Raw genomic sequence first — 13222 nt, 5'->3', positions numbered from 1 at the left:
AAAGTTATTTTGAAATTCAAAAGCCATGTCAGTCGTCTTGGGTCTACGTGGCATAGCTCACCTATATATTTTTTCTCTTCAGCTCAGATCGCGAGATGATTTGATTTAAGATCGCAAATGCATGGAAGTTAATGAGATGTACAGTTGATCAGTTTGATATTCAATTTGATAAAAATTTATTTATGTTTATTTAATATATATAAAATTAATTAAATAAATAAATTTTAATAATTTATTAAGTTAAATTTGTTTAATATATATATAATTAATTAATGCTTATAAATAATATAATAAATTTAAACATGTATGCATTTAATTTGTTAATCTTTATTAATAATTTTAATGAATAGTATTTAATAAATAATATTTATAAATAATATTTATGAATTACATTTATCAATAAAATTTTTATCAATATATTAAATAAAAAATTTTAAATAAATAAATAAATTATATTATCAAATTTAATAATCAATTAAATAAATTTAAATATAAAATTTTTAAATAATCAAATAAATTTGAATTGAAAGTTTGATAATATCTAAATAAACAATTCAAGTTAAGTTTAAATTTGAGTCAAATTTAAATCAATTCAAATTTAAATAACTTTTAAAAATTTGATTCATTTTAGATTTAATTTAATTTAACTTGATTACCCTATCAAATAAGCTTATAACACTTGTAAACCTGAATTTGACACTTGATTACATAATCATCCCTATAAACTTAAAAAAATAATTTTTTTTAAAAGATTCAAAGATTTATGATTTAAATTTTAATATTTAATTTAAAGAAAGTGAAATATAATAAAATAAAATATTTTTATATTTGATCTTATGCATATATATATATATATAAAAACATAATTTGTCATAGAAAATAATTTATACGGCCAGACCGTTAGAAGCAAAGCATGCGTTACAATTTACATTTATTCCTTAAGTATACATATTTATCTATAGTAATTACTTACTGTTATGTGTAATTAACCATGATGATGACCAGGGAGCTTCTCCATCATCCCTTCCTTTTCTTGATCGTGCTGTGCAGCTGACTCCTGATCATATTAATCATAATTCTCTCCTGTTCTCGATCGGTTCATGAGCATGGCCATGGGAGCTGCTACGGGAGCCAGGAAGCTTCTCCTTCAGTCCCTTCTTCTTCCTTCGTCCACCGTCACGGTCATCGTTCCGACTGCAATTATATAAGCTCGTAATTGTCTGATTCATGCTACATTCAAAGAAAAACAGCTAAAAAATGTCAGGTGAAGGAGCAATCCATGGAGAAGTTGCACCACCTGGAGAACTACTTCCAATGGTAACCAACGATATAGACACTTATCGCTTATCGATAGCACCAGTTATTACACAAACAGCAGAAGATGAATTCACAGAAATTACTTCCATACATCTAGGGATATTGCAAGAGATGTCAAAGGCATCAAACAGGACGATCCAGGAATGCCTTCTGCATCTAAACTGTAAGCTTGCACTTGGTTTGCCTTACCCAAGCCTGGAACTTTATACGATATCTCGCGAGCAAGATACATGCCCTTGCTCTACCTTTCTTCCGCAGCTGCTGAGTTTAGGAAGAACCAGAGCTTCTTCTTCTCCAGAAGCCTTTCTTTCTCGTAGATTCGCTTTGAGATTTCAACCTTGATGGTCTGCTAAAGGAGAAATATCGCCTCAAGTTGAAGGGGAACCTAGCTCCATTCCTGAGTCCTCCTACCCTTTGGCGATCGTACAGTAGTGTTTTTCCATCATCGTCGGCTGCTCCGACGCTTGACGGTCTGTTCTTAGCCTTGGCTTCAGATTTCTTGAACAGTTTCGCAGCAGATTTTTGTCCATGCGTACAGAGAGGGCATGGCGGGTCGTATTGGTCGATTTCACTGGTCATCTTCTCCAAACACCCAGCGTGGTAGAGGTGCCCGCAGAATAAAACAGCGACGATGCAGTAATCTGTCAATGGAGTCGAGCATATGTTACAGGCCTGCTGGTGATCATTTGAGCTGGAAATCGCAGTGCTGCTGGGAGTGAGGTTGTCGCTCTCGAACGACCATCTCTCCCTGTTTGAAGAGGCCACAAGCTCGGAGAACGTTCGCATGGACCACCCATTCGAAGACCCACCATGAGAACCTCCCACGGAGAGAACAAATGACTGTCTTCCCTCAGGAGAGTTGTCTTCGTTAAGAGACTGAACAGAAGGGATTCTGCTGTCTGGCGACTGGCAAGCTGCCTTCTTTGAAGAAGTTGGGTCGGCTGGAAGCCGACGACCCCTTGAAGATGATGGATCTGCTTTGTGCGAAGGGGAGGGCATTGAAGGCACTGAGAAAGTGATCATCGTATCGGAAGCACTTGGAGCCAAGAATGCAGGCTTAGGAGAGCTGTTCTTTCTCTGGAAATTGAACAAGACAGTTACAGCATATTCAAACTGTGATTGAGAGGTAAGGGGGGAAAATAGTTCGAGAATATTCAATCTCACCTTGGGAGATGAAGTGCTTCCATTGGATCGATCAGCTGTTTAATCAAAAAAAAAATGTTAGTCAGATCAGCATCCAGAAACCCAACTAAATTATGTAACTAGTCTCCTTTCTTACTTTGAGAAACACTACCAAAGAGGTAATTGTCTCATCAAATCACTAGAGATCATAATCTCGATAACAAATAATAAAACAATCAGCAGCTATCTTGTTGGTTATCGTGTTGAGGGTACAGCACGCAAGTTATCACTTATACAATGTAAATATAAGATGGGAATGGTGACAAAATATATGAAAATGCATAGGAGTCTATCCTAAATCCAAATTGCAAAATATTCATAATATTGAGTTAACCAAAAAAAAATGTAAATTTGTAGCTAGCAGGAAGCATATGTAGTAGAGTCACCACTAAATATTCTGATCTCTAAGATTACTTCAAGTACGGCAATGGTTTGCTTATCACAATTTAGAGTAAATGAACCAATACACATGCTATACATTGGAACTACTCAGCAAGTGATGATTTACAAATTAGAACAATCATTTGGATCAAAACATAGACAATAACAAACAGATTAGTAATAATATCACAATTCTGGGTTATTAATAAATTTAATAGAGTGAGATTCATTTAATAGTAAATAAACATAGATACATGAGAAATGGCATTTATCGGAGACATAGCACCATCGTTTTGAGAAGACAGCAGTTTCTTCAGTTGACAGCACCCTCCTCATCCACATTTTTATCATTTAAAAGAAATATAAAGACCAAAAATTCCTCTTAGTTTCTTAGGAAAAGTACAAAAAAAAATCACTATTGTGCTATCTATTCTGCCTAATCATCATCGAATATATATAATTATATTTTGCAAAGGAAAACAAAATAGCAACATACCTGCACTATCATGTGTTGCCATCCTAGAACTTCCATTTTTAATTGGTGTTTCACCTTTTTGTAATTGGAAAGCAGTTGACGGACCAGCCCTCTCAGATAATCTTTCTGCTTCAGTGAGGAACTCACTCTTAACTTCATTTCCAGAATTCGGATGATGAGAGATTTGAGGAGAGCTATCCATAACAACCTCTATGTGTGTTCGGTTGTCACACCGAAAGCTCCAAGTAGGAGAATACCTTGTGTTTCGACATGTTGAGAGTGGAACATCAAGTTGAGCTGGGTTTGGCAAATGTTTATCTTTCACAGCCACAGAGCAATTGCCCCCCATTTTACTTTTTTATAGTATTACTTTATAGAAAGTTGATAAGCAAAATACAAATATTGATATTCATAACGGAACAAAGATAAGTTTCTTTTCCATGATCAGGAGCCTGGAAAAGAATGCCAACCATGAATCCTCAGCTTCACCTATCACAAGCAAATGAAGTTTATAAAAAACACATATCAAACCACAAACATAAGTATATCTTCCTCATTATCAAGCCATGACAAACATAAACAGATAAAAAAATATATTTACAATTTCAAAGAAGATAACAATCACAATCCTGTGAATATCTCTTTAGCATTAAGATTAGGACTAACCCTTTTCAAAGCTGAGAAAAAGAAACTGTGTGGTTGTGTGTGTTTGTGTGAGTGTGAAGAAAAGACTTGCAAATTGTCATTGAAATGATCCTTCAATTTTGATGATACCAAGGAAGAACCATTAAAGTGCTAAATGGGAGAAGAAAAAACGTGGCCGGCATCAGCATCTTATGTGAAGCCAAAATCCAAAAAAAAGGTAAGTAGCTGTAATTATTCTATACAAGATAGAGTACCACTGTCTTTCTGAACCATTACATCCCCGGGACAGCAAGAAAAAGAGACAGGAATGCAGCATATCATTCCTCACAACTAAGCTTTGTGGTCAAACATAATAGTTCGATAAGACTCCCAACTTCTTATCAAGTAAGAGTGATACGTTCCTTCCTCATCAAGTTCACAAAAAGGAAGAATAGGATACGAGAAAGTGGTAAACAGAAAAATTCTGCTTCAAGCTGATTGTATGCCACACAAAAAAAAGTATTTCTTTTGGTAAGTGTGTGGGTCTCAGCCAATATTTTTACACCTGCCTTAACTTTATGAACGGTCGATAACCGAAATGCATCAATTCTTACAAAAGAACTTTATAGGCAGTGGAATCTTGGACAAAGTTTACTTGGGCACCCAGGCGAATTTGGATTCTTTTATATGAAAAATCAAAAGCTCTGCCCACTCTCTCTATGGTTTCTTCATGAGAAAGAAATCGCCATAAAGGAAATTAACAAAAGAATTACTTGAAAGTTCAGGAAATTTCCATTACGATGATTCAGCAACTGTTACTGGTTCTTATGATTACAAATGCAAACAGAGAAATTATGCGAAGACGTAAGAAGCCGTAAATTCTCGATTTTGAGATATCGATAGTTCATGATCGATAAATCATGTCAAAAAATCAGAAATTGTTCAGCTACTTAGGAGCAGCCACAAACATAAATAAATTAAACTTCAATACAAAAAAAAAAAAAAAAAAGCACCGTCCAAGGTCAGTAATAACTCGTTTGCAAAATCACCAAAAACCAATAAATCGAGTTCAATCATCATCTTGATACGAAAAAAAAACACACCGAGCTAAAGAACTTTCGAGCGAGGTATTACAATCATCAGAATCTAGCGTCGTACCTCAAAGGCTCAAAAAAAAAACCATGCTTGGTAAAAGTGCAAGAAGGCGCCAATAGATCAGGAAGCTGATCGGATCAACTTCGATCTTCCCGCGAAGAATACCACCGGCGGCAGCACGATGAGCCACGTTGGCCAGGGACTGTCTGATCGGTTCCCCGCAATCGCCGCTCGCTCGCTGGCTCGCTCGCGTCCAATCGGCCTCACACAGAACCCGATCGAGTAACCAGTAACGCTGTTCGAAATTCCCAAACGCCCAAAAGCAAGATTTAGGGTTCTTCTCGCCGCACTCGGCCCGATCCGCCTCTTCTCGCCGTCTTCTTCGAGATGAGAGAGAGATAACGTATGTGGGTGAGACTGAAGTATATATATATATAGATACGACAGTAGAGCCAGTTCGATCGCTCTGGTACGCACAATTCCCTGACCCACTTTTAAACTCGCTATTGATATGCGGGGATGTGATGTTTCGCAAAATCTGAGAAGGGTATATTTCCGGGTGAGATGGTGAATCATGTTTTCGTATTTATCGGTTGATCGGAGAACTTCGAATTAATATTTTAGTCTTTTGCATTATATTTTTTATTAAAAAATATTAAAAAGAGTGCATAACAAAATTATTATATTTTTATGATCATATTTTAATCAAGTTAGTAAAGAAATTTTTATATAATAATAATTGATCATAATTACTAAGTTATTATAATATCTTAAAATAAAAAAACATGATAAATCCATTTTTTAAAATAAAATATTCTTTTGATAATAATAAAAATAAAGATCATCCTTTTATTTTTTTTACTTTTTTAAATTTTTTAATATTTTAGTTAGATATATAATTTATTCTATATTTTACTTTCTATAACATATTTTTATTTAAAACATTTATTTTTTATGTACTTTCGAATTAAATTTATAAAAACAAATACAAAATCTTATAATTAATTGTCTTTAAATTAATATAATTTTTAATTTAACTTTTTTAGCAGTGTTTTATAAAGAAAATATCATTGATCAAATCAATAGTTTGATTTGATATTAGTAATGCTAAATCAAGATAATAAAATTCATACAATGATCGTTGTCATCATCTAAGACAAATTAATTTGGCACATCATTTTTTTTATTTATTTTAACATAATTTTTAAAATTTTAATAAATAAGTCATTATATTTTATCTCCTCTTATGCCCAACATAAGCACAAGTAAGCCCAACTAGACCCGATCATGATTGAAAATCGACAGTTCAAAATCATCACTTCCTAATAAGTCAGCACTTAACCTTAACCGTCCAAAATGATTACAATTCACGATTCAAAATTGCCGATTCATAATTCACCATGGTTCGAAACCTCTTCCTTCTATTATAATTATAAAATTGAAACCACAAGCAATTGAGATTTTAAAATTAAGAATGAAAATAAAGAAGATAGTATTGAAATGAACTCCTAATTCATAAAGTTTGAAGAGTAAAAAATATTGCTCCTAGAGCATAACTGAGTTGGTTATGACGGAACAGACTTGCAGAAGAGGGCAAGAGTTCGAATCTCGACGAAGTCGAACAATACCTTCCTCCTTCGTGACCAACTACAGTTTCTTGACTCCTCACAGATAATCGTGAAGCCGACCGTATGAGATCGCTAGGGTGACGGACTGAATTCCAATGGACATCGAAACCGTCAATTCCAACTAGGGCTAAGCAACTGTGGTGTTGTTAATTGAGCCACTGAACTGTAACCAATCAGACTGAAACCAAGTTAGTTACGATTCAAACTCAACAAACCGAATCAATTGTTTGGCATACCCAACCCAAGTGCCCTTGGCATTTGCTCATAGTTTTAAAACCATGCAAACTTGCAATTGTTGGGTGTTACACACCAGATGCAAATCCTGCATTCCCAGCTTCTTTATATTCACACACCATTGAACAAGTCAGAAAAAGAAACCTATTCATATCTGTTTGTGTTCTTATTATTAAACAAGTCTTGAATGGAAATTACCCACTCAAACAATGATTAGAGGAACCCAAAAAAAGATGAAGATCTCAAAACTGAGAGCCAGCATGGAGAATACCTGGCAGATCTCTTGCATCTATGACTATGCAAGTAAACTTTTGTCAAAGACAAATAGTCATATAAGATGGGCTGAGCTGATTATTACGATGATTCTTCATCATCCTTGCTCGCTAGTGATCGATGCATCACCTTCATCGGGGGTGGGATTCGACGAAGGAAGATAGGACCAAGCGATAGCAGCAGCACTGAGAGAGACGGCGAAGCAGATTGAGCCCCAGACCCATCTTTGTCTCCTCTTGCGCTTGTTGCGTTGTTGCCTAGCCATTTCTGCAGCGAATAGATTGTGCCATAAACATCAGGACTCTGGGCAAAATATAATAATTGAACGATATGGAGTTCTTCAGCAGCTCATATTGTTTCAATATGCATCAAACAAATATGGGGTGCATAATAGTAAGAGATAGATTTCATATGGATGCATTCACATTACTTTCATATCGATCGTAATTCAAACAGCCAAATCATTTTCATCACTGATGCAATCTAGGTTTCTCTAAGTAACCAACCAAATTATTAAATTAAAGGTGGCATTAAATGAGAAGTAAATTAAAGGGGTAATAAGCTCAGTATTCTCACCAACTGCTTCTTGATTCCTCTGAGACATTTCCCTATTTGCAGCTTCACAATACTGGAGTCGATCCTTTAACCTGGTAATTTCAAAATTCTTAGCTGCAATTTGAGGTTCCATCTCAACCTCAGCCTCGGCGTGAGCACAACCTTGGCTAACAGCATCAGCTACAAAGCGTGTAACAACAATCTGCTGGGTCAATTCCTCCACAGGATCCAAGTTCGACTGTTTATTTACATCCTCAGAGATATTTGGTGAAATAGGTAGGCTTAATCCGAGTAGTGACAGCTGATGGGATAGCCTCTGCCAGAGATTCCGCAATTGCTCCAGTGATTCTTCAGCCTGTGTCCGCTTCTCTATCTCCATCAAGAGATTAAGCTTCAACTCACACAATTCATCTTCCAAGTTGTTATAGGAAGGTTGTGGTGAACCACCAGTAGAGAACTCTAAAACAAAAAAGGAAAACTGCAATAACATTCCTGATGCTAGTTTAAGAGTAGAATGTAAACTATGATTGCAAGCAAAATAAGAAAAACAATAAGTTCTATAGATTACCTCATTCTTACATATCTTCATTAACACCATGAACATTCAAGAGATTAGAACTAAAGTCAAAAATATTTCTGAGAGGTGCATACCCCTAATGTAGCTTTCTTTTAGTTATGTGAACCAAACCAGAATGAACTTTCAATGTTATAGAACTAGAACTATAACCCACCATGCCATTGAGTTAACACGATGACTCTTGGGTGTTTCTTTTCCACAGATGTTTAGGCAAATCCAGATTATGGTTGTGTATTGGCATATGGAGTTGTATTAACTAGTAGGTGATAACAAGTGTATCACTTATAAGGTGAAAACAACAAAGAATGTCACATGTACACTTCCCCATATAACAACCAATGTATTGTGTCTTATCGTCTAAACAGAGAGACCATTAGCGTTACATGAATTAAGAGCATAAAATATCTAACAAAGAAGAAAAATCAAAGCAGTTTTCTAGAAATGCACAAAGGAAAAGGCATTCAACTCCTTTACTCTTTTAGATATAATGAATGTGATAGTAGAAAGTCAGTTTTCACTAGTTTGTTATTCTATTTGGATCTTCTTCAACCAATTTTTTTCCCACTCCCACTTCATCTTCAACCCATTGTTTCCCAGACCCAGAAGAGGAGGGGAAGAGGTTGCCAAACCAGTCAAAAGCCAGCACCAAATGCACCAGATTGGACTGTAATTCTCAATTAATATGTTGAAATGGACAATCAGGTTCAAATGTAAAACCACTGCTATAAACAGGTACTGCGAGTAGCTGGTTCAATTGCTACCCCTAATTGGAAGGTTGATTGTAGATCACACCAAAGCAGCAAATATGGTAATAAATCCAAAATTTGAGCAAGAAAAATACCTTCCGAAGCATCATAAAATTCCATTGCAGAAGTATTTGATCCAAATGAAGTACAGTTATCTCCAACCTTGGAATTGCTCACAATGCTATGCATGTCAAGAGAGCCCTCATTTACCTCATCACTTTCAATAGTAACCAAAACAGGCTTCTTGACATCCTCAGCTCCAATTTTTCCAATATCCAGATTCTGATTTTGCACCTTCCCATCACAGGCTTCATCTGTTAATGGCCCGCCATTGCTTGTGTGGGCATCATCAGCGTCGTGCTTCTTGATACCATGGTCATTTGTCTTCAACACATCAACCTTCAGTTCCACCTCTGATTGCTTAGGTTGTCCGCCAACGGCATTGTTCTTCTGGAGACCATTAATGAGACGAGGCCCTCTTCTCTTATGGTTGATAAGATATGGAGATTCCGAAGTAAATGACGAAGGGGAATCAGGAAGCGGAGTAGTGACCGGGGTGGCATAGAGGGCGGGTGAAATATTCGGCCGGGGAACGCCCTTCCTTACCGTGGTGCCTCGTTCCGCTCTTTCCACCGGCACTGGAGGCGGCTTCGTAGCAGGATACCGAGACCTAGGCTCCACGAGCCTTTCCAAGGCGACCGTGGTGAAAGTCGGCATCTCAGCGACGAGGGGCCAAGAAGATTAAGCCTGTTGGGCAACCAAAGGTCGCACCTTTTTCATCCACGAAGCCCTGAACTGCAAAGAATCCATCAAATAGGTCACAAACTCACCGGAATCTTTCACAGACCATTATCAAAAGCCCAATCCAAAAAATTATCTCAAAAAAGGGAGCTCGATTATCTTCAAGAAGGAGACAAGTCCGAAGGCAGTGGGACGATTAGTACCGGATGACGCAGAATCGACAAAGGATGAGCAAAAAGAGGGAAATTTAGAGAGATTTCTCACCTGGGCGTCGCACCGGTGGAACCCTAGGCCTGGATCCTGCGCGTCGCCAAAGCTTCAGACTCCTCGACGAATAAATATGAAGCCATCAGAAAATGCAACATTTTCAAATATAATTTCGTGAGGTTAGAGAAACCCGAAGTGGCCCACGCGTGCCACCACGATTAAGCCAATGATTGGCTTGTATGACTCTAGGTACGTTCGATTTAAGTCGTGTTGACTAGTATTGGTTTTCTTAAGTCAAACTCTATGAGCTACTCTTGAACTTCTACCCACGCATGTACCTTTATTGACGTGTTCCGATGCCGACGGTGGGTCCGGGTGAATTGTTGGGTGTATCGACAGATTGGTTCAAAGGAAATTGATTTTTTATTTTTAAACAGATATTAATTTTTAAATCAAATTTAAAAAATTAAATGTGTAAGACTTTTGAATTATATCATTCAAATAAATTAGCTTTATTATTCTCACTCCGGATGACAAATTATTTCATTTGAACAAAGACTAAAAAGGTCAAAATAAAATAGAAATTCTCTATTTAATTCAGTAATATTGTAGTAAAGTATCATAATTTTAAAATGACATTTTACCATTTCAGGATTACCTAATTCACTTCCCAAAATATCCCTCCTCTTTCTTTCATAAAATAATCAACTTATTTTTTTATATTCTTTTACATCTATTTAAAAATTCATTATTCTCAATATACATTGCCAAATTTAAATTTGACGACATGGATACATATGAGAGACTTACAAGAATATATTTATTTTAATTTAAAATAAATTATAAATTTTTTCCAATTAATTTTAGATAAAACTAAATAATAGATCTATAACATTTAAAAATTCATTAATATTTTTTGAACTATAAAATCCTATGAATCCATTAGTGATATTGATTAGTGAGTATATTATTTTAGATCTTATAATAAATTTATGATAAATTTTATTAAGTTTTTATAAATTTAAAATTTATCATTCTCAATTTAATTGAATTCATATATGAGAGCATTGATAAGACTTGCAAGAATATATTAATTTTGATTTAAAATTATTTTAAATTTTCTAAATTTCAATAATTTAGTATATTGATTAAAATTTTGTATATTACACTTTGAAAATTTAAAAAATATGATTTGGACATCCTTTAAGATTAATCAGTTCCTTTGAGATTAATTAGTTAAAAATTAAATAACTAAATTAAAAAATAATAATAAAATGCAGATTTTAAAACTTTCTAATTGGAATTCAGTTTTTAGGGATATTAAATTTATTGGCAGATTTTTTTTAAAAAAAGTCCCTTATTTTTATTAGCATGCTCCCATTTAAAAAAAAAGTATTTAAAAAACATTAATATTTCAAAATTAGTAAATAATTATAATTAAATTTAAAAAGCTATCACGAAGTGGAGACCGGTTTCTTCCCGTTCCCGTCGCCCCGAATAAAAACCATATCAATCAATCTCCTGCTGTCTCGCGCAGAGATCCGTGATCTCAATCTCAATCTCCTCGCAGTTTTCTTATATCGATTCCTTCCTGGTAAAGATGGAATCCGTATCCATCCGCTCTCGCATGATCTCGAATCGCCTTCGCATCGACAAGGAAAGAAAAACGTAATTTTGCAGGTGATTACTCGGTTTGATTTTTTTTATTTTTTTTGCCTTTTTTGATGGATTATTCGAAACCCTAATCGGACTTTGTGGATATGGTCGATTCAGAGTTTAGGGTTTGTGTCTGAGCTCTTATGAAGTTATCTCCCTTGGAGAGATAGGATCCATGGAGGTCGATGGCGTAGCCGCTTCAGTTCCCTTGACGGCATTCCAGTACTATCTGGATAAATCGACTCCTCATGCGAGTAGAAGGTCGCTCGGTACTGCTGGAGTAGCGGCGATCTATTTCCTGCTGAGTCTCTTGATTTGGTTCCTCTCGTCGCTGGCGGATCCGGAGCTTGAAGTTACTGATTAGCCTGCCTTGCCGACAAAGTGCTTTGATGAGTTCAAACCATTTGTGCGCCTTCTTCCTGAATTCAAGTTGTGGTAAGATTTGAGCATGTCTTGTTTCTAGCTATTTACTATCCCTTAGTTAGATTTTTGACAAACTATGAAATGATCAGTATTCAGCAGTGAAAATGTTTTTTTTTTTTTTTTTTGTATTTGCCAAACATAATGTTTCTCTTCAGTTCTTTACCTTCTCTGGAAACTGAATTGTTAAATTGATTAGTATGTTCATTGCTTCACTTGATATCAAAACTGTTTCCCTTCAGTTCTTCACTACTTCTCTGGTGATTGGATTTTTAAATTAATGATTGGGTTCACTGCTTCACGTGATATTATAGAGTTCATAATGTTCCTTTCGATTCTTTACCTTCTCTGGAAATTGATTTGTTAAATGAATGAATGAATGGGTTCACTGCTTTGCATCATATTGAAGATTTACGAGCTGCAAAATCTTGGTAGTCATCATGCAACATTATGAATTCATTATCACTATTTGACGAAAGACAAACCGATACTGATTTTTGTCATTGTTAAACCCTTTAGTTAGAATATTTCTTCACCAAATTTTCCACATCCTCAATTTTTTTGTCTTAAAATTGCTAAGGTTGAAGAAAGAAAGTCTAATAGAAAATCACAATTTTGATTTTCTTGGGGTGATTGTGTATAAATGAAAAGGAATGGAGGTTCAGAAAGAAACTACAAATGGTACTTATGTATTTCTTCTTTCCTTACCTTTTGTAATTCCCTTCTCCCAGCCACCCTTTTCTTGCAATTCTTTGTTAGACAATGCTTGGTACTTATTTATTTTTAATTTTTTTTATTACTCTAGCTTCTTGTTCAATATTACTGCATAGGTTATATTGTGTGAACCTCTGTTGTTCTCTTATTGTGAAGTTTGTTATTCAGCTACTTCGGCGCTTCCTATTCATTTGCTCTTTGCTCGTGCTTACTTTGATATCTTCAAGAGTCAGTTCTAGCCAGATTTGTTAACCTAGTAGATAATGGCCAACTCAGTTGATTCTTAGTCAATTTTTATGCACTAACTTATTTGAGTTAATCCAGCATGAGCACTATCAAATAGTCTTATGCCTGTCCATCCCATCCTTTCCTTGTCTCCCGAGGATTCTTAAATGTT

The 13222-nt window shown here is 35.4% G+C and overlaps 2 protein-coding genes across 3 annotated transcripts; both read right to left on the bottom strand.

Annotated features, from left to right (window-relative positions):
- Window positions 1-901: 901 nt before the first annotated feature.
- Window positions 902-5458, bottom strand: LOC141825274 (uncharacterized). The gene is made up of 4 exons (XM_074712663.1): window positions 5138-5458; window positions 3377-3844; window positions 2482-2516; window positions 902-2394 (listed from the first exon to the last, which is right to left on the bottom strand). Exons 2-4 carry the CDS (start codon window positions 3702-3704, stop codon window positions 1585-1587), a joined length of 1173 nt encoding a protein of 390 aa, XP_074568764.1. The 5' UTR covers window positions 3705-3844; window positions 5138-5458; the 3' UTR covers window positions 902-1584.
- A 1612-nt stretch (window positions 5459-7070) lies between these two features.
- On the bottom strand, window positions 7071-10155 carry LOC141824869 (uncharacterized). 2 transcript variants are annotated; one of them, XM_074712201.1, is made up of 4 exons: window positions 10093-10155; window positions 9183-9877; window positions 7786-8223; window positions 7071-7476 (listed from the first exon to the last, which is right to left on the bottom strand). In XM_074712201.1, the coding sequence occupies exons 2-4, from the start codon at window positions 9802-9804 to the stop codon at window positions 7307-7309; spliced, it is 1230 nt and encodes a 409-aa protein (XP_074568302.1). In that variant the 5' UTR covers window positions 9805-9877; window positions 10093-10155; the 3' UTR covers window positions 7071-7306. The 2 variants fall into 2 exon arrangements, with proteins under 2 accessions (XP_074568302.1, XP_074568301.1); XM_074712200.1 differs by having other exon boundaries at window positions 9183-9882; window positions 10093-10150.
- Between the last annotated feature and the right edge of the window lie 3067 nt (window positions 10156-13222).

Source organism: Curcuma longa, chromosome 3 (assembly GCF_044706935.1).
Source record: "Curcuma longa cultivar G26 ecotype Majalengka, Jawa Barat chromosome 3, ITB_CL_G26_1.1, whole genome shotgun sequence".
Lineage (NCBI taxonomy): Eukaryota > Viridiplantae > Streptophyta > Magnoliopsida > Zingiberales > Zingiberaceae > Curcuma > Curcuma longa.
This window is presented reverse-complemented; position numbering and strand designations above follow the sequence as displayed.